At 42.7% G+C, this 24490-nt stretch overlaps 1 protein-coding gene across 3 annotated transcripts; it reads left to right on the top strand.

Moving 5' to 3' along the window:
* The first annotated feature begins 425 nt into the window (after positions 1-425).
* On the top strand, positions 426-22150 carry CCDC198 (coiled-coil domain containing 198). 3 transcript variants are annotated; one of them, XM_037054385.1, is made up of 6 exons: positions 426-877; positions 3231-3313; positions 15619-15705; positions 17065-17163; positions 17850-18009; positions 21896-22150. In XM_037054385.1, exons 1-6 carry the CDS (start codon positions 655-657, stop codon positions 22129-22131), a joined length of 888 nt encoding a protein of 295 aa, XP_036910280.1. In that variant the 5' UTR covers positions 426-654; the 3' UTR covers positions 22132-22150. The 3 variants fall into 3 exon arrangements, with proteins under 3 accessions (XP_036910280.1, XP_036910282.1, XP_036910283.1); XM_037054387.1 differs by having other exon boundaries at positions 612-857; positions 3231-3351; XM_037054388.1 differs by lacking the exon at positions 426-877 and adding an exon at positions 2982-3058 and having other exon boundaries at positions 3231-3351.
* Positions 22151-24490: the final 2340 nt, after the last annotated feature.

The raw sequence follows: 24490 nt of genomic DNA, 5'->3' as shown, positions 1-24490 counted from the left end.
GAAAAATTCCTGTTATCTTCCTGTGCTCCTGTAACGTATTTATCTCCTTCAAAGGCAATTCAAGTCATCGACAGAAAAACCAAATTATATTAACCTGTCTGCTGTTTTTTTACCTATTTGAAGATACATTTTTCAATTAAAATTAAAAATTAACAAAACCCTAAATGGTTAGCACGCATCCCCTCTCTTCCAGTGGTGAGTTAGCTATTCTTAGTTGGTAGTTTTGTTACAGATGGAGCTTAAAGGTACGTGCAGTGAAAGGGTCAAGTTGAAGACTTCTCAAACGTCTGCTCCCCGTCACCCGTAATGGCCTTCCTGGTGTTAGAGATTTGTTTAATGATCAATAGAGATTCCTATTCCTACCACGGAGTCTTCCAGAAAGCAGCATAACCAAGTCAATGTTTAACTGGATTTTCTCAGTCTGAAATGGCAAAATGGGAGTTGAAGGGAAGTCTCCATGGAAACCAGCCTCCCAGGGAGTGGCCAGAGGGGCTAGTGCGTGGTGAAGCAGACCTACAAAGATGTCAGGAAGGAAACAACTGCTTTGTAAAACGGGGGTAGGTAAACTTTCGAAATACTTTGATTAAAACAGCCCACATTAAAGGCCCCACACCACTTCCCTCTTGGTTATCTTTTGACTGTCTTTCAGGTAAAATGGGCCTGGGCCCCTCGAAGGCGCACCCTAGAGTGACCAAAGTAGCCCCTCTGCAAAACAAAGCGGAAGAAATGCCTTCAACGGCACCTGTGGACTTTGCATTCGATCAGAACCTGGACGAAACGCGTGCACATTCCTTGGCAAGACTGCAGGACCGGAACCCAGCATTGGAAGGGCAGCTGCCACCTCTGAGAGAGACCTGGTTTGGGAGATATCCTGCAGGTAAACATAAAACCCAGCATGAAATTCGTGTATTTGTGTCAAGAGAGCTATTGATAGCTTTACCTGTCTTGCCCTGTAATCTCAGAAAATTCCTCAAGTATTGAAATATAAGGGAATACCTTTCAATGGGAGATTGAAGGTTTGTCAGCTGTAAATATTCTGGGTGCATTTAGTGTGAGTATGTAAACTGCATAAAAGGCTTTCAGCATTTCGTGTGAGAAGAAAGAAATCATTTTGTTTTAGCTTAGTTTATAGTGCTTTCAAGGTTTATAGGTAGCTTTGCCAGACAATTAAAATTATTTAGATAAAGGTGTGATAAATTGTAATGATTGTATGTTTCACTTAGATTCTAAATTTAGATCATTCTCTCCAGTGCTGTGTAATGCATCAGGCTTTGTTGCTGTGAAAGCCACACTGTAGGAGTTCATTCTAAGTGAACTTGGAAAGCGCCCCAAACAGAATTGATTTATCACAGTAGAGATGAGTGGGTGAGTCGCCCTCTCTCCAACTCCATGTTTTTCATGGTTATTTGAGGAACTAAGAGAATGTTTTCCAATTATGATAGAAATCTCTGAGCCTGAAGTGGCTGTAAATTATCCTGGGCTATTTTACATGTAAAGTGCTTATGAAAACCATAATGGTAATTAAACAGACATTCTTACTTGGGAAGAATAGTACACAGACACAACGTAAACGTGCCTTTAGGTGTATGTAATTTTCACTTTTCACATTCTGGATCAATGACACAAATAAGCTCCCATTATTGGTCAGTTTGGCCAGAAGCCTTTATTCTACTTCAGAAACTAGAAAATCTCACCTAGAATGGCTACTTTCTGTAATTGACAACTTTTGATTGGTTCTAGAACCTATGCTTTTATGTTCTTCAACTTTCTAAGGGTAGGAGTGGGAATTTTCATCTTAATTTTACTGAAGAATTCTTTTTTTTATTTTTTAACGTAAGCCCCTTATTCAGAGTGTTAAGATTTTGGTAACTGGATGGTAAAAGCTGATTCTAATGGATTTGAGTCCCAGCTGGGAAATGTTCTTAGTTATGAAGTGAAAAATCACATTAAAAATAAATAGCTAGGAGATGGTGAGCATTTTGACCACTATTTTCAAGGGGCCCATGTTCTAAACCCAGCTCCACCAAATACCAAATAGTATGACTTTGGGCTATTTACGTCCTCAGTTTTCTTCAACCACAAACCAGGGGTGAAAATAACTACCTGATGTTGCCTATGGCATTTCAGGAGAATCAAATAATGGGGTGCTATCACTAACACCATAGCACATAGTTACAGAGTAGTCAGGCTACTGGAGAAAATTTTGCCAAAACTATTTGGATTTTCAAACCCCACATGTTTTTCGCCATTGCTGTCATTTCTGTTTTGCTCACTATGCTGGCATCTCTTGAAAGAAAAGAAGGACATAGCAAAGTTCTTAAGGTGATCATTCAAATGTCTTGAGGAGAGAAACACATTGTTACTTAGGAATTTTCCCATTGTAAATGCAAAATGGAACCATAGGATGGTCCACACGAGAATCTAGAAATCAGAATGCTTCCAGTTTGTTGAGAGGGAAGGACTCTCTCTCTCTGTATTGGAAGTGCAATTGACTAAGAACTGCATTCACGCACTGCTGGCCATGGTAGCAGTCCCAGGGCCCAGGATAATCAAGCTACAAAGTCAAATTCATAATGGATCTCTTGAGCCTCTCTGTTTCCTAACACGGCTTAGCCCTGCATTATTTTATCAGGAGAGAATATTGCCATGTTGTATTATAGTGGCAATTTGTGGGAATGGCTTTCCCCAGCTCGGGAGACTGTTTAACTAGGAGCATCCCATGCTTAGCATTGCATACGCCTGTGATACACTCATGCTCCATTTCTTTACCACCTCTCTAACACCTATCTATTTATCTATCTATTTCATCTTAAAAGGGATTATTTTCATTTCTTAATGCTATATTTTCCCGATTTACTCTATTATGTTGGGGCAATTTCATGAAATTAAAATAAATCAACAAGTTTCTATTTTACGTGCCAAATTCTGTGTTTGAATAAACTTTGTCATCAATACATTTTTCATTGTAGGCTCTTCCTCTAAATATCAATCTGGGGAGAAAATGAGGAAAGGAGAGACTCAATCCTGCATCTAGGCTAATATTTTGTCAATTCTGCATGTAGGGCTCCCGCCTGATAAGTTTCATCTCCACATTCCACCCATAAGTTACACACATTTAACAAAGAAGGTGCAGAATTGTGCTAACAACGTCTAAAAACTCATGATCAGCCTACTTTAATAGTAAATTGTTTCTAATGGTCTTTTTTTTGCTTCTCCCCCAATTCTTCAAGTGCCCAGGGCCCTGTATTTTGACATCCCACTGGAACAGACAGAAACAAGTATTATTAAAAGGCATCCACCCCGAAGACTTCAAGTAAGATGAATTCAAAGGGCTTCATAAGGAATTTAATGGTAACATCCCTTTTTAATGATAATCATAGAGAGGAACCCTGACAAGCACCAAGCAAATGAGAATGAGAATAATGTTAAAAAGAATGTTGTCAATGCAAAGACCATCTTTCTTTTTTTTTAATCTGTGAATTTTTAAAAAGATTTTATTTATTCATGATTTTTAGAGAGGGGAAGGGAGAAAGAAAGAAAGGGAGAGAAACATCAATGTGTGGTTGCCTCTCACATGCCCCCCTACTGGGGACCTAGCCTGCAACCCTGGCGTATATGCTGACTGGGAATTGAACCAGTGACCCTTTGGTTCACTGGCCAGCACTCAATCCACTGAGCCATACCAGCCAGGGTGAGACCATCTTTCTTTAAGTTTCCTTGTGTAATGATTTCACTTTCAAGGCCACCACCAAAAGAAGGAAGGATAGTATAGTATCAAAGACATAGCCATGATGTGATTCAAAGAACCTGAAGCTTGCACTGATTAGTTGGATGACTATGGGGAAATCACTTGTAATAAACAACAATAGCTACTACTTTTTAATCGCCACCTATTACAGATCAGATACGCTCTAGATAACTTGATCTATGTCATTCCCTTAATCCTTATACCCCTCTGTGAGAAAGGATGTATTATCTTTGCTTTCTCCGTGTGGTTCAAAGAGTAAGCAAGGACAACAGAGGCCAGATATCATCCAGTTCTCCAAAGCCCGTGCTTTTAACTGGGCATAGATGATCTCTATGGCCCTCTGTCCCTAACCTTTTCTTGTTCTAAGTGTTCACTGGTTGTTGAAATTGAGGACATTAGATTGCAAGGCAGCAGAGCAAGAATTTTAAATGCATTCACCTTAATAAATATTTAATGCATTTTCTCTAGAGAACTGCAAATTCTAAGAACTCTTATCCTAGAAGGGGAAAGAGATATATATGAGTGGGTCCTTGAAAATGAGCACCAGCTAAAAGGAAGGCTGGGGCCTTTCTTGTGAGCAGGATCTATCACTGACATTTCAAAAAATGGAGCCAAAGCCCAGCTGCTACATAGTTCACCCAGATGACTAGACCAATTCCAGGTGTATCTGAGTTCATGGTGAGGCATTATTTCTGTTTCAGTTGGTTTTTATTTTACCTGTTTTCTCCAGAAGCTCACAATTATTATTGATGTAACTATATATCCTTTAATCACAAAAAGCACCTTTCCCCCAAAGTATCAGAAACCTCAAAATATTGTTGAATGAAAATAAAGTGATTTTAATTTTTTAAGCATATCTCTAGCTAAATTGAACAATTTTAAAACTTATGTTTTATTCCTAAATCAAATATATCCTTTCAAAGGAGTGTGTTTAACACGTAACTGTGGAGACTCTAAGAAGAATATCTCACATAGAAGGTATTACTATAACCAGGGAAATGTGTAGCAGTCTATAGTGCACAAAGTACTTTTTATATCTACTAACGCTAAATAAGTTAAAAGAGTCCATCGAGCTCAAAGAGAACTCTGGTGTTTCAAAGACTACACCCCCACAACCTAACCAGCACCTTAAAAAAGAAGAATCAAGACAAACAAATTATTTGAGTGCAAAGAGTATGTTTTATTCAGTCTTATATATTCATTCACTAACACCCTAATGTGTACCCCACAAAATTTTGTGACTGAATGAACAGAGGTATGAATGAGAACATCAAAGCACACTCCCTACTACAGACCTGTAGCATCACTGTATTGGAAGCCCAATTGACTAGCCAAAACAACCAATGTGATGAATTATAAAGATAGAGGAGTGTTTTGTTGAGCCCAAGAGCTGGGAGGCCCCTGAACTTGAGGGAAGGGCTGTGCCCTGGAACTTGAAAAGCAGAACTCTCTATGTGTCTCCCCTAAGCTTTTCTCCATGCATTTGCTTTACTCTCTCCCTGCAAATCAACTTTCTCTGCTACTCAAGACCAATAGTGAAATATGACCATGAATTTGCATCTTAGAGTTCCAGTCAGAGTGGCCTGGCTCTGTTGGCTCCAATTCCAAATTCCTGGGAGAAGAAATCTTATTGGCTCAGCTATGCTCACGAATCTGGTTTTGGTCCAATGAGCTGTGACCAGAGAATATGCTCATGCAGTAGAAATGTGTGCAGCAAAGCCTTCCCCATCAGATTCTGAAAGCAGCTCCCTGAGAAGAGGGAAATCACTGGGAACTTGACAGATATCTGAAGGATATCAACTCTAATTATCTTTACAAATGAGGCTCAGCACATTTGCCATTGCAAAAGGGTTTTTGAGAGAATAATAAATGCTGGGTTCCCATGACATGCTAATGAATAGCCTAATCTCTGCCAGAGAAAAATGTTAGAGTATTTTAAATTATTAAACCAAGTCTAATTGCACTTAAATAACTTGAGTTGTGTATTTGGCACTCTGTACTTGCTGACCATCTACTCTTCGAGTGAAGAGCAGGTCATGAACTAGGGTTCTCTCCAGCTTGGAGCAGCTGAAATCTGAGAGCCTCCTCCAGGGAACTCTGATGCAAATGTGCCTATTCCAGTTGAAGAGTTGACCATCACTGTCCCTTCTGGCCTGATTCACCTTCTCAGTCAGCCATCTCAGGTCCAGCCTAAGGAGGAGATGTTCTCCCCAACCACCGCAATACATGGTGTTTCCACAGGTGATCTTGGATGACTCCCTCATCTCCAAATATTTGCTCAAATCTCACCTTCCCTGGAAAGGCTCATCTTGACAACCCACTGACAATTGCAACCCTCACCCTGGCTCTACCAAATGCCCTGACCATTCACTATCCTTCCCCCCCCGCCCTGCAAAGCACTTCTTTTCATCAAACACAGCAAGCAATGTACTTATCTGTTATTTCCATTGTATATTTTCTTCAATACCTCCCCACCCTCTCCCCAACCCTAGTGTTAGAATATAACCTTCACAGAAGCAGGGATCTCTGTCTGTTGTCTTCACTAATGAATGCAAGTGTTTACAACAGTACGTGGCACATCATAGGTGATGGATAAGCGTGTGTTGAATGCACATCAAATGAGTGAGTGGAGAGGAGGGAAAGGTGAGCATAAAGACTGCTGATGAGAGATAAAGAGGGTGGTTCTGCCCTGGTGGTTTTGTTACGTTGTTTTTGTAACAAAACCGTGGTTTTGTTTTCGGTATTAGACAATTTGTCACAAACTTAGTCCCTTTATCTTTTCTAGTCCTTTGCCCATTTTCTATTATCTTTTTCTTTGTGATTCGTAAGAGTTCTTTACATATCTGAAACCTGGTCTTTTGTTAGTAATATGTGTTGCGAATCTCTTCACCCACAGCTTGCTTTCTCGTTTGGCATGTGTGTGTGTATACATGCAGATTTCCTGTTTTAATGTCAGATGTCTCCATCTTAATCTTAATGTTGTATATGTCTTATATTCTGACTAATTTTTATCTTCTCCAAGTACATAGCTATATTCTCTATTTCTAACAATTGTAATATTTAACTTTTCACATTTAGGTCTTAATCGATCTGAAATTCATTTGTGTGCAGGTGTGAAGTTGGAATCTAGTTTTACTTTCTGTCCATTTGCTTAATCTGTTGTCCCTGTACTCTTTAGGGAGTCAGCCATTCCTTGACCATTGATTTGAAATGTTATTTCTGTCAAATATCCTATTTCCAGAGCTTCATGAGTCTGTTTCTGGACTCTGTCTTCTGTTGCCTTGGTTGCTTGGTGTCTACACAAGAATTCTATGCTGTCTTAACTGTGTAACTTTAAACTGAATTTTAATATCCAATGCGGAAAGTCTCCTCACTTTGTTCTTCTTCAGAATTGCCTTTGCTATTCATAGTCCTTTGCTCCTCCATGTAAAGTTTGGAACTTCTTGGCAAGCGCCACATAAAACTCTCCGTCTTCTGTCAGTTTTCTGATTGGAATGCATCAATGGATGAACTTGAGGAAAATTAACCAGATTTTCAATACTGAGTCTTCTAAATCATGAACATGGCAGAAATCCCTGTTTAGTCATATTGCCTTTCAGATATTTCAACAATATTTCATAATTTTTCCACAGGGGTCTTGTGTAATTTTTTTATGTTTATTTATCAGGGCCTTTATCAATCAGGGTTCAACCAAAGAGACAGAATAAGCAGATGGAGATATATATTAAGAGACTTACTGCAGGAAGTAAGCTCCATGACTGTGAAGGCTGGCAAAGCAAGTCTGACGTCCACAGGGCAGGCCATCAGGAAGGGCAGCTGGGCAGCAGGGCCTGAGCTGACGCCGCTCCACAAGCAACACTTCCTCTTCTTCATGGGAGCCTCAGCTTTGCTCTGCAGGCCTTTCAACCAACTGAATCAGGCTCACCCAGATTGTTTAAAAGAATCTTCCTTACTTAAAGTCAGTGCAGTATGGACTCTAACCACAGTTACCAAAGAATTTCACAGCAACCTCCAGATGAGTGTAGAAATAACTGGAGACTGGCCTAGCCACGTTGACACTTACAAATGGACATCAATATATTCTGTAGGGTCTTTCCCTCCTGTTATAAATGACTTGTAAATGATTATTATTGGTGAACAAGAAAACTGATGATATTTGTACATTGAATTTTCAACTTTATTGAAATACCGTAGAAATTCTATTTGTCTACGGATTCTTCTTGACTTTCTATGTAGACACTGTCTCTTATAAATAAGAATATTTTTTCTTTCTTCCCTTGTTCCTGGGACTGGTTTTCTTGACTTTTGCATGGAAAGAACGTCCCTTGCAACGTTGAACTCAAGCAGTGATAATGGGCATCCTTGTCGCATCTGTGATGTCGATGGCACTGGTCCTAAGACTATAATTGCATTAGGATTTGGATAGATGCTGGTCAGAGACTTAAAAGAGAACACGCAAATTAGCATAGTTCAAGGCAGTTTTCTTTACAACTAACTTCGTACAGGTTTGGATTAGGAAAATCACAGAAGGTATTGCAACACCTGCCAATGGCAGCTGAGGAGTAACTCTCTCTAGGCAAAAGGACTAGGAAAGGGCCAGACTTCTGGAACTGGGACTGAGAGGGTCGGGTAGAGGAAGCTGCTTTGAGAGGGGCCCAGACAGCCAGCATGACCAGCCAGGGAGGGAGCCAGAGGAAGAAATATCCTGATCTCATTCTCTTCTCTCAGATCTCCCAACAGGGCTCCCAAGTGGCTGAACCCAATGGAAAGCCAGAAGGCAGGAGAAACTGCTTAGTCCTCATAGGCAGAGAAAAGGGCAGAGAAATGTGGTGAATGGGTTTGGAGAAACAAGTAGAAGATAACTGGCAGAACGCCACTTATTAAATTGTTGTTTTCTTTATTCCTAGTGTGCTCAGAGTTTTTTTCAGGGCTGTGTATTAAATTTTATTGATTTTTTTACTCCATCTATTAAATAATCTATTAAAATATGTTTATATTTTTTGTATCAATTTTTATTGGTAAAGCTGTTCTATAATTCCTCTATTTTTAAAGTTTTAATTTATTTTTAGAGAGAGAAAAGGAGAGAGAGAGAAACATTGATCAGCTGTCTCTTGTATGCCCCCAAATGGGGTCCAGGCCCCCAACCCAGGTATGTGCCCTGGCCAGGAATCCAACCAGTGACCTTTTGATTCTCAGGCCAGCACTCAATCCACTGAGCCACACCAGCCAGGGCTAACTTCCCTATACTTCTTTTCCCAGTTTTGCTCTCAAAGTTATACTAGTTTTAGAAAATTTGAGCCCTGACTGCTGTGGCCCAGTGGGTTGGGCATCATCCAGCAAAGTGCAAGGTCGCTGGTTCGTCCTTGGGGGGGCTCATGCTTGGGTTGCAGACCAGGTCCCAAGTTGGGGGCTCGTGAGAGGCAACCAATCCATGTTTCTTCCCTCTCTTTGTCCCTCCCTTCCCCTCTCTTTAAAAATAAATAAAATCTTTAAAATGAGTTGGTTACCTTTTCTTCTTTTCCATTCTCTGAAACATTTGATAAACATAGTTATTTTTTCCAGAAAAGTCTGGTAAAATGGGGCTGTGAAACCATCTTTGGCCACCTGAACTTTTGGGGAATTGAGAAATTTGTCTTATAGTTCTTAGTTGGTTTAGGTATCTGATTTCTTCCTGACTTAATCTTGCTAACTTATATTTTTCCCCCAAATTATCCATTTATCTAAGCTTTCAACTGTATCTTTATAAAGCCTTCGCTTATTCATATTCAACTTTTGGACAACGCATACCAAACAAATCTGCCAGCTTACATGTTGATGCAGGTCTTTTTAAGCAGGGAAAGAGGTAAGAACAACTCAACCCCTGAGCTGACACTGTGAGCCTGGCTCTAGTTTCCCATCTTGTGTGGATAACTTTTACCTACCATTTACCTGGTAGAAACAACGCACAGCCATCAGGAGCCCCAAATGTTTTGTAGATCCACTTCCCCTGAGTTTTCTGGTCCATGGAGATATATATCTTATATTTAAAGCCTGACCATATCTTTTTGGGTTTATGTTTTATTTTTCACCTCTGTATGTTTGGAGGAAACAATATTATTAAAATATGAACCCACTGCAATGCCTTGACCAGAAATTCCTCCTTGGTGTTACGATTTCTTGCTCCAAAGCTGCTCTGGACGTCTTTACCTTTTCTCCCAGAACCTGGGAGGACACTGTCTTAAGTCAGATGCCAAACGCACTTTAGACTTTCTTCTAGGTGCTCCTGCCCACCTCTGTTGTCCCGCTACTAACTAAAAGGCACTGTCTCAGGTTGGTGTGTGTCCCCAGGTTCAGTGACCTCGGCTCGATGTAATCTCCTTCCTTCAGTCTCCTCTGTGACACTGCAGCTGGCCATCCTGACAATTTGTTTTATTCAAGGAGCCAAACAATGCAGAAATCTTTAGACAAATAATCAGTTTTATTTCTAAGTGGTGAAATGAAAACAGCTCTCACCCCACCAGTTCCTCCCACTGTATTCTTTCTGGAGATGATGAAGTGAGGCATCTCGTTTTCCAGGCAGGGAGAAGGAACATAACACGAAGCCAGAATTCCAAGGCAATGTCATTTGACTATTTGTTTGGAGAGGCCGATTTTCCAACAATTTTGTCTGCAGTGCTTCTCAGGCCAAGTGCATGGGACTTAACCTAGAGATCCTATTTGCAGTGTTAGCTGCTGCCACCTAGTGTCCTTCATGGAGAAATAGTGTGGGCCTCCTGGCTCTTTTCAAAGGCCAGGAAGAAATTGTCTGGATAGAGGACTTCAAGACACCTACTACTCAACACTTACCAGAACTGAGGATTCAAATGAAAATGAGGCTGAAAATAGAAAAATACAGATTCCTACTTTCCCAGGAACACCTGGCTTAAGGAACTTATGGGTAGGTTATTTTTCAAATAGCTGAAAATATTGAAATAGTTGGCTTCTTCAAACTCAGTTTTTCACCAGTGCCCCACAAACAAATCCACCATGGTCTGTTTGGAGGGGGCCCCTCCATTCAGTTCAGACAGTATGGAGGCCAGTGGACCCCACCCTAGGAAATCATCAGAACCCCCGGAGAGTTTTGAAAAATATGTATTCCCAAGAAAGAATTGATAAGCTGGACTTTATTAAAATTAAGAACTTACGTTCTGTGAAAGACAGTATCAAGAAAATGAGAAGATATACTGGCAACTAAGCATATGGAAACATATTCAACATCATATGTCGTTGGAAAATTGCAAATTAGAACAGCAGTGAAACGCTACTGCGTACATATTAGAATGGCCAAAGTCCGCAACACAAACAACGCCAAATATTGGAGAGCATGCGGGGAATCGGGAACCCGCCCACTGCCAGCGGTATGCAAAATGGTACAGCCACATGGGAAGATTTTTTTACAGAAGTAATCATACTCTTAGCATATAATCTAGCAATCACACTCTTTGACATTTACCCAAATGAACTACAATCTCATATTCATACAAAAATCTACACATGGATGTTTGTAGCAGCTTTACTTGTAATTGCCAAAACTTGGAAGCAATCAAGATGTCCTTCAGTAGATGAAAGGAGAAATAAATTGTGATATATCCGGACAATGAAATAGTATTGAGCATTAAAAGGAAACAAGCTCTTGAGCATGAAAAGGCAGGGAAACTAAATGAAGGAAACCAATCTGAAAAGACTACACACTGTTTGATTCCAACTCTGTGACATTCTGGAAAATGTAAAACTATAGAGACAATAATAGAAGTATTAGTGGCAGCCAGGAGTAAGGAGGGAAAGAGGGACGAATAAGCAGGCAGAGCACAGAGGATCTGGGGGGGGTAATATAACTACTCTATGTGATGCTACAATGGTAAGTGCATGCCATTGTACGTTTGTCCAAACCCGTTAGAATGGGCAGCACTGAGAGTGAAACTTCGTGTAAACTGAAGACTTTGGATGACGACGATGATGATGTGTTGGTGTTGGTTTGTCAAGTGTAATAAATGTGCTCTCTGGTGAGGGATGCTGATACCAGGTTTAGGTGCAGAAGGTATATGAGAACGCTATACTTTCTGCTTACTTTTTCTGTGAACCTAAGTATGCTTTTAAAATAAAGTGTATTAATGAATTATACAGACAAGTATATATACTGTATATATGAGTTGGGGGTTTTTGCCAGGACATAGCCCAGACCTATTGAATCTCAATCCCCAATGAATGGCACAGGATTTTTTTAATGCCAAGTGTTTCTAATGATAAAACCAGATATAGGGAAAAGTAAAGAAAAAAGTGTGAAATGTGGGACTGGACAGACCTGAGCTTCAACCCTGAGTCGCCACTTACTAGCCATGCACCTTCAGACACGTATTTGACCTCTGACATGGGAATCATCATAGTCATTCACGGGTTCCCATGATAATAGAACAAGATGACACACTGTGACCTGAGCATGAGGGACAGCAGTGGCCACACAGGCATAGGGGCCTATTCACCAGAAAGACCTGGATCATGAACCAAGCCAGGGACAGTAGAAACACTTCCTTGTTCTCTCTCTCCTTGGTCATTACCGACTCTCCATTCCATACACGCCTGGATGTTCCTTTGCCCTCGGTCCCCCTTCCCCTTCCCTTTCTACTCCATTCCCCCTCAGGACCAGCTGCTGCTTCCTGTGTGCCAGGTCCCATTGGCTCTGTACCTTCATGTTCTGCAGAGAAGAGAGCCAGGCAAACCTCTCTAACTAGTACTGGTCACCTCTCATTACCTCTGTGATAAGTCATTATGATAAAAAACAAACAAACAAAAACACTTTCTCATGTTAGGCTGCTCTATCTAGCAGGAAGAAATGCTGGCTGCCCTTCTGAGAACGGTTCAGGCCAAGCCGAGGGTCCAGGAAACTGTTCCATAGGTAGTAGTGGGGGGCGGGGTATGTCATGCTTCCCACTGTGAGTGCTGGATGCTCAGCATCCGTTTCTTGTGGTCTCTCCCTCTCTCTTTTCACCCTTGAAAGCCACACTGACTTCCAGGACTACCCCTTGATAACACAACAAAGCAGACTGCGGTGAAAAAGATTTTAAAATGCAAATAGCATTTGCCTCTCATGTTGAACTAAGGGATTTGTGCTCACACGTTTGCTGCAGCAGCGTGGTGTCCTGGTTTCCTCCTGCTTCCTGAGACATCACTTCGAGGTCTCCTTGGCCATTCTGTCCCTGTTCAACAGGCCCTCCGTGTTGGGCTCATTGGCTCTGCTCTTCTCACTCCTGACCTTGCCCGTGGCTGTGGTTTCAGTTTTTCTCTACCCAGGAACAATCCCCACACATGCATCTCCTGCACAGACCCGTCCTCCGAGAACTGTGCCTGTCTCTTTGAGTGTCTACTCAACATCCACGCGGCCCGTCTCAAAGGCTTCCCAAACGCAACCTGCTCTGAACCAAATTGGCTTCTCCCTGCTATGTTCCACCCAAACCTGGTCCTCCTCTAGAGTTCCCCATCTCAGGGACGGGTAACACCATCTGTCCCTTATACTTGAATGTCATCTGGACGCTTTACTCCGCCTTACCAACCATCATGAATCCTGTTTGGTTGGTGTTAAATGTTTGTGGAGCCCACCTACCTCCTTCCATGAATTCCAGCCCATCATCTTTGGCCTCCTGACTGCTCTCATTAGTTTAGTTTAGTATCCACACTGCAGCCACAGTGATTGTTTGCTGAAAGCAAAGGTGATCATATCACTACTTTGCTGAGCACATGCCAATGGCTGCCCGTGGTCTTAAGAAAACTAACATCTGATTCTCACTCCCCCATCAGGCTGGGCATGAGCTGGCCCTGGCCTCCGACTCCAGCCTCGTCTGAGCTGCTCTTCCTCTCTGGTTGCAGCCAACTGACTTCCTGCAGTTCCTTGAACAGCTCATGCACTCTTACCTCATGGCCATTCTCTCTTCCTGGAATGCCTTAGTTAGTCCCCTTAAAACTCCCAACCTGCTAACTTCTGCTGAAAGATTGCTTCTTCAGGAAACTTTTGTGCATGGTCTCCTCACCCCTCTTCCCATTGTATTCATTTTCTAGGGCCACACTCATAAAGTATAGCAAATCATGTGGCTTCAAAGAACAGAAATGCATTGTTTCACAGTTCTGGAAGCTAGAAGTCTGATGCCAGGGTGCTGGCCAGGAGGGTTTCTTCTGAGGGCTACGAGGAAGAACCTGTCCCATGCCTGCTCTTAGGTCCTGGGGACTTGCTGGCAGTCTTTGGCTTTCCTTGTCTTGTGAAGCATCACCCTAATGTCTGCCTTCATCTTCACGTGGTGCTCTCCGTGTGTGTGTGTGTCTGTCCAAATTCCTCTTCTTATGAGGTTATCGACATATTAAATTAAGGGCCCAGCCTACTCCAGGACAACCTCATCTTAGCTAATTGTATCTGCAAAGACCCTATTCCTCAATACAGTTGTTCCCTTGCTATATCGCAGCTTTAAAAACCCCACAATACAGTGAAGCCACAGTAAGTGAACTGCGATATAGCGAAGGATGACTGTATACTTCACTGGTGAGTACCCATATAGAATTTTATGTGTTGTTAAAATTACATAGGTTTAGGAGTATAGAAAGTGTTTAAGGGCATATGAAGTGTTTATAAGAGTATGGGAAAGGTTAATAAGAGAGGGGGAAAGGTTTATGGGAGTGTGGGAAGGGTTTATAAAGCCTTAAAATATATATAAATAATAAAACAAATATAACGCTGCTACTTCGAGGATTTTCACCTATCACAGGGGTCTCTGGAACATAACTCCCACCATAGGTGAGGGATCACTGTAAGGTCACATTCTGAGCTCCTGGAGGTTAGAACTTCAACATATAAATTTGGGAGAAGGAACACAGCTCAACTCATAACACCCTCCCACTTCCGAGATGGCTTCCAGGTGCATGTTGTCACAGCCCTGCCCTGTAGGCTTTTTCTTTAAAGCATTCATTAGTTTGTAATTTTTAATTACATAATCACTTGAGCAAAAGTGTGTTTGCTCCCCCCATAGATTGCGAGCTCCGTGGGGAACCGTGCCCTTGTTTGCGGACCACTGTATCCCCACGCCTGGCACGTGGCAGTTGTGCGATAACTGCTCGCTGAGAGAAGAAATAAACTCTGTGACCCTCCAGGTCCTTGACTGTATGTCAGTGTGAACAGAGCAGTCTTTATGTCCTGAGCCTTCTCAATCGCTGCCCAGTGCTCCAGCTTCCGGAGCCAGAAGTCATCTGAGGCAAGCAGGGCTGGAGGCAGATCCACCAGTTCATCCACTGCCGCCCAGTCTTAGTGACCCCTAGCAACACCGGGGGCGCCTCCCCCATCAGAGCCAAGCCCTTGCTAGCAACAGTCATGTCTAAAATTTGTGAGCGCACTGCACTTTCATTTTACACGAGCTTCATAAGCACTGCTGATTATTACTGAGGGGGCTCGGGGAGCTTCTCTGGAGACCTTAAAAGCAGGACGGAAGAGCTCAGCTGGGTGGCTAAGAGATGAATAAAATAAAGTAACTTCTTGGTGCCTCTTTCATCCCTAATACCCTAAAGTCCTCGTTGTTTGATTACTTTGGATGTGGTCCCTCAACGAGGATAGAAAAGGATTCTTAGTCTTTTAACTCTCCGACCAATATTTAGATCAATAAGTCACTGAAAATGGTGCCCTAGAATAAAGAACCCAGAGAGGCTGAAAAGCCTTTTGCACAGAAGTGACTATAATCCTGTTGAAATCGCCTTCTCGGTGTCATCTCAGGAGCAAGCACTGCTTTTGCAAAGTGTTAAGATAGTTTAATGCCTGGCTTTTATGTCTCATCACCTCACGGCACGAGGAATGCTGAATGCTCTAAATGTTGGACTTCTAGAAGCTTGAACCTGCTGACCTGCCACAAGTAATTACTTCTGAAAGGATCCTGAGCCAGCAAGAAGCCAGGACGACTCACAAAGCAAAGGTGAACTACAGTGGTGAACTGGGGGGGGGGGGGGGGGGNGGAGGGGGGGGGGGGGCTGTCCCTTTCATGTATTCCCTGCCCAGAAGACTTCACAGCAAATCAAGCTAATGTGCTGTTCAGGCTTAGAACTTCCCAAAGCTATCCATCTTCTCCTGGGCCTGCTTCCAGCTGGGACCAGCTCCTGCCTCTCAGGGGAACCTGTAGCCCTTTCCTGTTTCCCGGTGAAATGAGGAGATGTAGATGAGACAGAGGAATTTCTCTTGGAACCTGGTGATTCTAGAAGTGTTCAAATGTGTGGAAAGGTCCCGCATAACACCTCTCTTTCACTTCTTCCTCTGGGACTAAATCTTTCTTCCTGTTCTCAGTTTTCAGGATAAGTCCTATCTGTGGGTTGTTCCTGACCTGTTTTCCACAAATGCACCAAAAACTAATCCTGGAAAGGCCTTCTGTAGAGCTCTCCCCTTTTGTAAACGTGTCACCTCTACGGAGGAAACTCCCCTCATGTAAAAACGTACAATGCGAGGTGGGAGCAGATTCACAACACTTCCCACTCCTGACTCACTTTGGAGCCAGCGAGATACTGCAGTGCGCTGCCTCACATGGGGGAAGATGTCCAGGCACTTTGGATCCTCCAGGCCACGTGTGTGATGCTGGCAGCGCCTGGGGAGAGGGGCCCTCCCTGAGGCTCGCAGCAGCAAACACAGTCACTGTCCCCAGGGCAACATGAAACATCACCGAACACATATGGTGGTGAATGCACGCACCCCTGGTTGCCCTGTATAAGCTGCCTGTCTGCTCTGTCTCACTGGAGCTTATGACTCACCGGGGGAAGAGCACCAAAGTCACAAATAATCAACCTCAAGTCCTTCCTGAGCTGCAATATATTAGATGGGTACGTGGGGGAACACTCTACAAAAACAGGTTCCTCTTAACCTCAGTGGCTCCCCTCTAAGTTCACAGCCAGACCATCAGTCAATAGTGGAAGGGACAGGAGGAGAGAGAGGCAGGTCTCACAAAACCAGAACACATTTCTGGGAAGCAAGTAATCGGCATCTGTTCCCAGGGGAAGTGATATCCCGTCAAAATGAGATGTGAAAAGATGTGTCCGTTCAAGGCCTGTAAGACTCTACAGGAACCTTAACAACTACAATACGCACACTGCACATGTCCACTTCATTCACTGAGAGCCACACAACGGACTTATCGGGGACTGCAGTGGCCCTGGGATGTCACCAGAGATCTCTGTGAATTATGATTGCAGGTTGATCTTGTTCTGTCCCTAAAAGAATTTCAAGTTGTTGATGGCAGAATCAGTAACTAATGACCTCATACTAACGAATGTGTTGTCTTTTATAGAAGGAATTGGAAAAAAAGATGCAAATCCCAATGTATACTCCTGGGAAAAGACAATATTTACATAAGATGCAAATGCTGGAAATGAACCGTAAAAGACAAGAGGTAAATATGCGAAGAAAATGGAAGAAAGTCACATTCCCCAAAGCCACTCTGCATGATTCCTGCCCTGCACACGGACACAGTGAAGCGTTCGTCTCCGGGCTTTGCTTAGCTTATTGGGTCCAAAAGATTCAACTACTAGAATTAGGAGGGACCAGCAAGGTCTCTTCTGCCACCGACCGAGTCTTTCCTGTTTTCGTCCTCACAAGGATGCATCTGTGTCTCCAGTCTCTCCTTTTCGACTAGGACATCTGGATAGAGCAGAAACATGGGGTTAGATCCTTTTTCTTGGTTTAGTAAAAGGAAAGGGGGTGAGTTCATCTTCACTTCGATGCCTAGGCCTCTCTGCAACTAGTACCACAAAACTCTCTTACAAAAAAAGATTCTTTAACAAACCCCTTTACAGTAATGGCCCCTCTAACTCTCATATTCCAAGTATATCAACTAGCCTGCAGAGAAATGCTTTTACAGAAGTCCTCCCCTTTTTGAGACTGAGGGCATACTCCCCCTTCTCCTAACCAACTGTGCAGAAAGAACATCTCTGCCTTCTAACAGGAAAGAGAGAACCATGCTCTGAGTAGGGGACCACAGAGCTCTCTAGGCAAGCACCCAACTTGCAAAGTGGCTGAAAGTAGCTGGGGGTGGAAGTGGGAGGAAGGACTTTAACCATCTATAACTGATCATTTCAGACCCAAGCGGAGTTGAAAAAGAGTCTGCACAGGGAGGCAAGGATTAATAAGGAGAGACTGAGGGAACATAAAGCCAAGAAAACCCTTCATGGCATCCCAAGAAATGAGGATGGTGATTTTCTAACCTTGTTGCCCGATGAAACCTTCAACCCAAGTCCAGGTGAGTCATGCAAATTGTTTCAGTAAAATAAAATATTCATTTGAGTGTTTAAAACAGCATCAGATATATTTCTAGGGGGCCGGAGGGAAAGGCCAGCAAATTGTCTTGGGTCCCTGCTGATATTTTGCCTCCCAGGATATAGTGGGCATATTATGTAATGTTGGAGGGCCGAGAAGAAAACACAGAAGTTTAAGCACTGCAATAAGATGTTTCTTTCTATTTAGAGGTTTACTATACTTTATATGCATTATTGGCAATACTTCCTCCATCCATGGAGAAAAAAGGCAAAAGAGCCTCATCTTGTAGTGAGAGAGAATGAAGCATGTGGAGAAAATATTAAACGGCTAATTGGTATCAGCCAACCTGGCGCCCTATGCAGACACTGTTGTCCCCGGCCCAGCTCCCCTTCCAGCACACTTGGAATGTCTAAAATGGAACCCAAGCCTGCTCCTGCTCATCCCCTGTCTCAGTGAGGCCTCCATGTCCTGTGTCACTCGGGCCAGAGACCTGGGGCCTCTCCAGCCCTTCTGTTCCCTCCTCTTGCAGTTGGTCAGTCACAAAGTCCTGTTGATGTCACCTAGTGCTGAAATCTGCCCTCCTTCTCCCATTCCCCATGTCACCCTTAGGTCACCATGTCATACCAGGGCTGTGGCTACAGCCTCCCGACTGTGCTCCTCACTCAGGTTCTCACCCTTTCACAACAGTCCTCCACTTCAGTGGTTCTCAGCATGGTCCCCAGACCACCAGCACCAAGCATCACTTGGGAATTTGTTAGGGCCCTGGCCCGAGTGACCAAATCAGAAAATGCAGGGGTGGGGCCCAGAAATTTGGATTTAACACCTCCACCCAAGGGATTCTGATGCCCCTGAAGTTTAAGAAGCACTGATCTACTTGGTAATCAAAGTACTGTCCACAGACCAGCAGAGTCTGCATCACCCAGGAGTTCAGTAGAAATGTGGGCCCTACCTGGTGTAGCTCAGTGGACTGGGGCTGTGAACCAAAGGGTTGCCAGTTCATTCCCAGTCAGGGCACATGCCTGGGTTGCAGGCCAGGTCCCCAATGGGGGCCACATGAGAGGCAACCACACATTGATGTTGCTCTCTTTCTCCCTCCCTTCCCCTCTCTCTAAAAATAAATAAATAACATTTTTAAAAAGAAAGAAAGAAATGTGGGATTTTGGGCCCCACCCCCAGACCTCCTGAGTCAGGCCCTGCATTTTATGAAGATTCCAAAGCGATTCCCATGCACACTAAAGTCCTAGAAGTGGTGCAGCCATGGTGGAGTAGTCTTACAAAACGCACGTCTGACCAACTCACTGTCTGGTTAAAAAAGAAAATCCCTTCAATGAGCCTCCATCACCCTGAAGACGAAGTCTCAGCTCCTTCCCAGCTTCGTCTCCTGCCACTCTCACACCCAGCCCCCACTCCTGATCTGCGGGCCACACCCCCACCTCGGCCAGACTGACCACCAAGAGCTCCAAGGAAATGCTGGTCATATGTCTGGAGGCCTTGGGTGTCTGAGAAGCAAAAGAGCCAGCTGAAAGAGATATTGCTCTTGCTCAGAGGAACGAGATGCTTAATCAATAAGCTCATTAAACAAGAAAAGGATAAATAATTGATAATCTATGGAAGGCATTTATTTAACCTATACCCAAGTCCTAGAATGAAATATGCTGTGTAGTCATGTAAAGAAACATCTTTTACAATTAAAAAAAATAGTGGCAAAACAATCGAGACAAGTGCCCCAGCAACAGTTAGACACTTATACTCATCGCTTGGGATCAGGCCAAGAAAACCAACTCGGGTATAGTCTTTGGAAGATGCCTCAGATTTGGAGAGACTATGACACCAGGCAAAGGGGGTTTTCCTCTGCTCCCCTCATGCTTTTTAGAGCTGTTTCATTTTGCTCTGGCAAAGGTTTATTGAGTGCTTACTACAAGCCAGGCAGAACGCATTATTGCATTTAATCCTCACACAACCTATAAGGCAGGAGTTACCATTAGCCCCCACATGACAGAGCCAAGATTCAAGGCCAGGTCCCTCTGACTCCCAAGCATGCTCTTCCACCCACCCCCTCGTACAGCCTCATCGGACTCCAGGGACTTGGGCCTCCACCCAGGATCACCTTGGGAAAGTCTGCAAATAGAGGTTGTGACTCTTCCACCTTATCTTTCAAGAGCTGCCCTCTGCAAAGTCTAGAGATTTCACCACTGCAGTCATTGTATGCTGGAGCAATGATTCCTTTTTATTTATTCCCAAAGAGAGTTTTTGATTTCTTTCCCTGCATTCTAAAAGCAGTTCACTTTGCTTTCTCCTAAAAGTGGAGTGTAGCCAAGACCATAGACTTACATGAGCATTCTGCTAGTCATATTCTGCTCATTAAGATTCCTCTGTACCCATCTCCTCTTATTGAATGCTACTTTGGCCCATTCTTGTCCCCTCTTTTGGACAATGGGGTGAGAGTTCAGGTCTCTTGTGAAATACAAAAACGAAAATCAGCTTTTGTTTTTTGCTGCCTCTTTAAAATGAAATTGCCCATGCTTTGCATATATTTATAGAATAAATTATATGTATGTATATACAAAACAATATATAACTTATATAAAGTGAACATCACTCTTTCAGGCTCACACTTCTCTTAGTATTAGCATGTTTATGAGGCCACTGCCCTTTCCGGAAGCCATGAATTGAATATAGTGGGTAGAAAAAGCCATGGACTTGGGCCAAAGTCTTTCATTGGAACCCCAACAGTGTATCTACTAAATGTAAGCTCCATGGAAGCAGGGACCTTCTCCTGTTCCTAAAACAGTGCCTGGTGCATAGTATCCTCTCCGTAACTATTAGCTATATATTTGTCTACATGGGTTTATTCTATACATAGACAGATTATAGGTAAACTAGTTATTTAACCCCTCACAAACCTCAGTTTCCACATCTGTAAAATGGGAATATAAAGCATGTCACTATGTAGGTTTTACGTAAAAATTAATCTAAGTATAAGTTAAAGCATACATGAAATGAGTCATTAAATGCATGGGAATACAGACAGAACTGAAGATAGATGGGACTGATACGTAATAGTGAAAATAACAAGATGCTTCATGGGAAGTGTCTCCCTAAATACATTACTTTAATGGTACCTTCCCAATTCTGGCCTTATCTGGACACCTGTACTACTATTTACTTAGCATTTTTTAAAGCCATCTCCTAAGAACAAGAGCAACTTCCCCAGATAACCACAACACAATCATCACACTTAAAAGTTTTAACTTCAAAACACACTATTTTCTAATATATGGTCCATATATAAATATCTACAGTTGTCCTTGTAACGCCCTTTACAGCTACTTTTTGTTTCCCCATTTGTGCTTTCTTTTTAAGATCCAGGATCCAGTCCAGGATCAGACGTTGCATTTATTTTTCTTGTCTCTGTGTTTTCTAATTCAAGAATAATCCCCTATCCTATTCTTTTTTCTTCTTTTCTCTTTCCTGTCCTTGTTCTTAGGAGGTTTATGGTGATGTATGTGGAGGAGGGAAGTGACTCTGCATCTAATTCTCAAATGTTTCTCCTGAAAAGTAGCCATATGCATGTGTGTGTTTATATGCACATACTGCAATACAAGTCACTATATATCATTATTGAGACAAAATACTGTTGGTGGGTTGGAGTACACAGGTATGTGTTACATTATTCTTGTGACTTCCAGAAAATTTAAATTTTTACCAAAAGAAAAAGAAAAACATCTTTAATACATTCCCAGTTGGAATCCTTTATACATATTTTAAATGGCAAATGGATTATTCAGTGTTCATAAAAACATCAGCACTTAAACAAATACAATATCGTCAGGGAAGAATAAAGTAAACAAACTTTTAACTTTTTGTAGGAAATCCACAGGATGCGGAATTTTTAGAGCATCAAACAAGGAGGGATGACTGCGCCCGGAAAATCGGCAAGACAGAGAAAAGGCCCCACGAACAAGAGGCCCTGGAGCAGCTTCTCTGGGACAGTTCCAGCTCCGACTCAGAGGCGCTGGGGACTATCAGGAAGAAACCACAAGCCCTAGTGAGGACCAGGACGGAGAGGATCTCGGTTTTTGATGAGTTTTATGATCAAGAATAAGAATGTTCTTCACTAACCAGGATACTCAGTGCCCTGAATGCTTACTGTCCTGTAAAAACTCTTCAAGTTAGCATATGAATTATTCTGAGAAAACCAACTCACTTTCTTTTTATTTGGAGCCTCATGGTTAAGAAGTGTGCCATATTTTGTTAATTGTGCTACATAGCTAACTGCCTCAGAACTTAGGGGCTTAAAAAACAGCCATGTATTGTTTCACTTTTCTGTGTGTTGCGAGGCTCAGCTGGGTGGTTCTTCTGCAGTCTCTTTTGAATATTTCATGCAGTCTCTTTTGAATCTTTCATGTAGTTGAAGTCAGCCAGCAGCTAGGGCTTGACCAGGACACTCAGACAGCTGGACCTCATTCCATCTCCATACTGTCTTAGAGGCCTCTGCACATGTTTTCCCAAGGCAGTGAGTGAGTCAAGAGCCCAGGGCTCTGAACTCCAGCAGGGCAGTGGGTTAGGAGCCCAGGACTCTGAAAAGCAAATGTTCCAAGAGGAGGAAACAGAAGTGGGTAGTGATGGAATGGGCTCAGCATCACTCCTACCACATTCTGCTGGTTGAAGCAACTCATTGGTCAGATCACAGTCAATGAAAAAGGGGATGAATTCCAAAGCAGGGTTCACTGGGGTCTACCTTTGACACTTGCCCCAACATCAGATTTTAAAAAGATTTTATTTCTTTATTTTTAGAGAGAGAGGAAGGGAGGGAGAAAGAGAGGGAGAAAAACATCAATGTGTGGTTGCCTCTCTCATGCCCCCTACTGGGGACCTGGCCTACAACCCAGGCCTGTGCCCTGACTGGAAATCAAGCCGCTGACCCTTTGGTTCCCAGGCCCATCCTTAGTCCACTGAGGTACACCAGCCAGGACCCCCCACACCTTATTTTTAAAAAGCAAATAAATAAATAAATGAAAAGCAAATTAGATCTTATAAATCAGAGATGAAAAAGTAGATTTGATATGAGGTTTTAAAGAAAAGTCATAGCAATGCTACATTAGAGACTAAGCTCAAGTCATTTATTGTGAGTTAGCAATTCTATCCTCTCACAACAGAGTGGTCGCAGGAAAGAGGTGGAGTAATGCCTAGTATGATGCAGATCTGAGAACTCTTCAAAACTAAAAGGACTTTAGAAATGTTAGGTCCAAAAATTACCTCAGTTATCAAAGTTAGATTTTTTTATTTCTGGTTAGTGTGGCTCAGTGGACTGAGTAGCAGCCTGCACACTGAAAGGTCGCTGGTTCGATTCCCAGGCAGGGCATGCGCTTGGTTGCCGGCCACGTCCCCAGTTGAGGGGCATGTGAGAGGCAACCACACACTGATGTTTCTCTCCTTCTCTTTCTCCCTCCCTTCCCTCTAAAAATGAATGAATAAAATGTTTTTAAAAAATTAGATATTTTAGGTAATGTTAAGAGCTTCTGTGTAAAATTAGGGTTTACTTTTAGCATACTCTAAAAATAATTTTATGACATCCAGAAAATTCTAAGATATTAGTAGAACTTTAAAACAAAGCAAAACAAAAACACCCTTTTAAGTCTTATTTAGAAAAAAAAATAGAGAGGGAAGCACCGCTGAATTTGACCTTACGTGCGTTCGGATCAGTCACTAAGAACATAAAAGGACTGCTGCCTCAGGAGACAATCATACACGTTTCCTCCGAGGACAAAAGGGCATTAGATGATCTCTGGGCATAGTTACTCCCAGTTCTTTGCAAAAAGTATTCTTCCTCTTTCTGTGGTAGGTAAAGGCATATTTCCTACACGGATATACATAATGGTTTGACCAGTCACCCTTCTTGAAAAAGTAGAATCCTTGAGAAAAGAAAAGAGTCCAACCAATTGATAATGAATATTATGCCTTATCTGAAAGGCTTAAAACTAAGTGGGGTGGTCAGCTCCCACTGCCAGAGATGGCTGAGCTGAAGCATGACTTCCTCCCACTGGTCTGGGACCTGAAATTGGGCAACGCCTCCTTCTAGAATCTGCTCACTGGCCTGTGAGCTATGTGAGGGCATGGACCATGTCTCCTCCTGGTGGTATGCCTGCATCCTAGAGCAACATCGGGCACAGAGTTTGTTAAATTCATTAATTTATGTGTTAACTAGTTAATTAGAGAGGCACTTGCTTCCCTCCAGCTGTGCAGTTGTTCACTCTCATTTCCATCATTGCCCAAGAGTCTGAAATGTACAAGGTTGATTATACGGCAAGGAAAGGACATTTTCCCCAAAAGCTCTTGACTGGATACATCTAAATGGAGGGCATGAATTAGACATTGCCTCGGGACACAGGAGCTAGACCTGTGTGCATGCCAGTGAGAATGCCACAGTTCACAATATTTCTCGAAACCCTATCAGAGTGTGT

This window comes from Sturnira hondurensis, unplaced genomic scaffold (genome assembly GCF_014824575.4).
Source record: "Sturnira hondurensis isolate 20B ecotype Veracruz unplaced genomic scaffold, ASM1482457v3 Scaffold0008196, whole genome shotgun sequence".
In the NCBI taxonomy this organism is placed as follows: domain Eukaryota; kingdom Metazoa; phylum Chordata; class Mammalia; order Chiroptera; family Phyllostomidae; genus Sturnira; species Sturnira hondurensis.
The sequence above is the reverse complement of the archived record's forward strand: the minus strand, read 5'-3'. Positions and strand labels throughout refer to the sequence as shown.

Bases quoted from the DNA above. Each gene is read 5' to 3' on its own strand.
- CCDC198 (XM_037054385.1), top strand. From the start codon at position 655: ATGGGCCTGGGCCCCTCGAAGGCGCACCCTAGAGTGACCAAAGTAGCC. The intron at 15,706-17,064 runs GTGAACTACAGT...CTTTTATAGAAG, and splicing joins GGACGACTCACAAAGCAAAG to GAATTGGAAAAAAAGATGCA. The intron at 18,010-21,895 runs GTGAGTCATGCA...AACTTTTTGTAG, and splicing joins AACCTTCAACCCAAGTCCAG to GAAATCCACAGGATGCGGAA.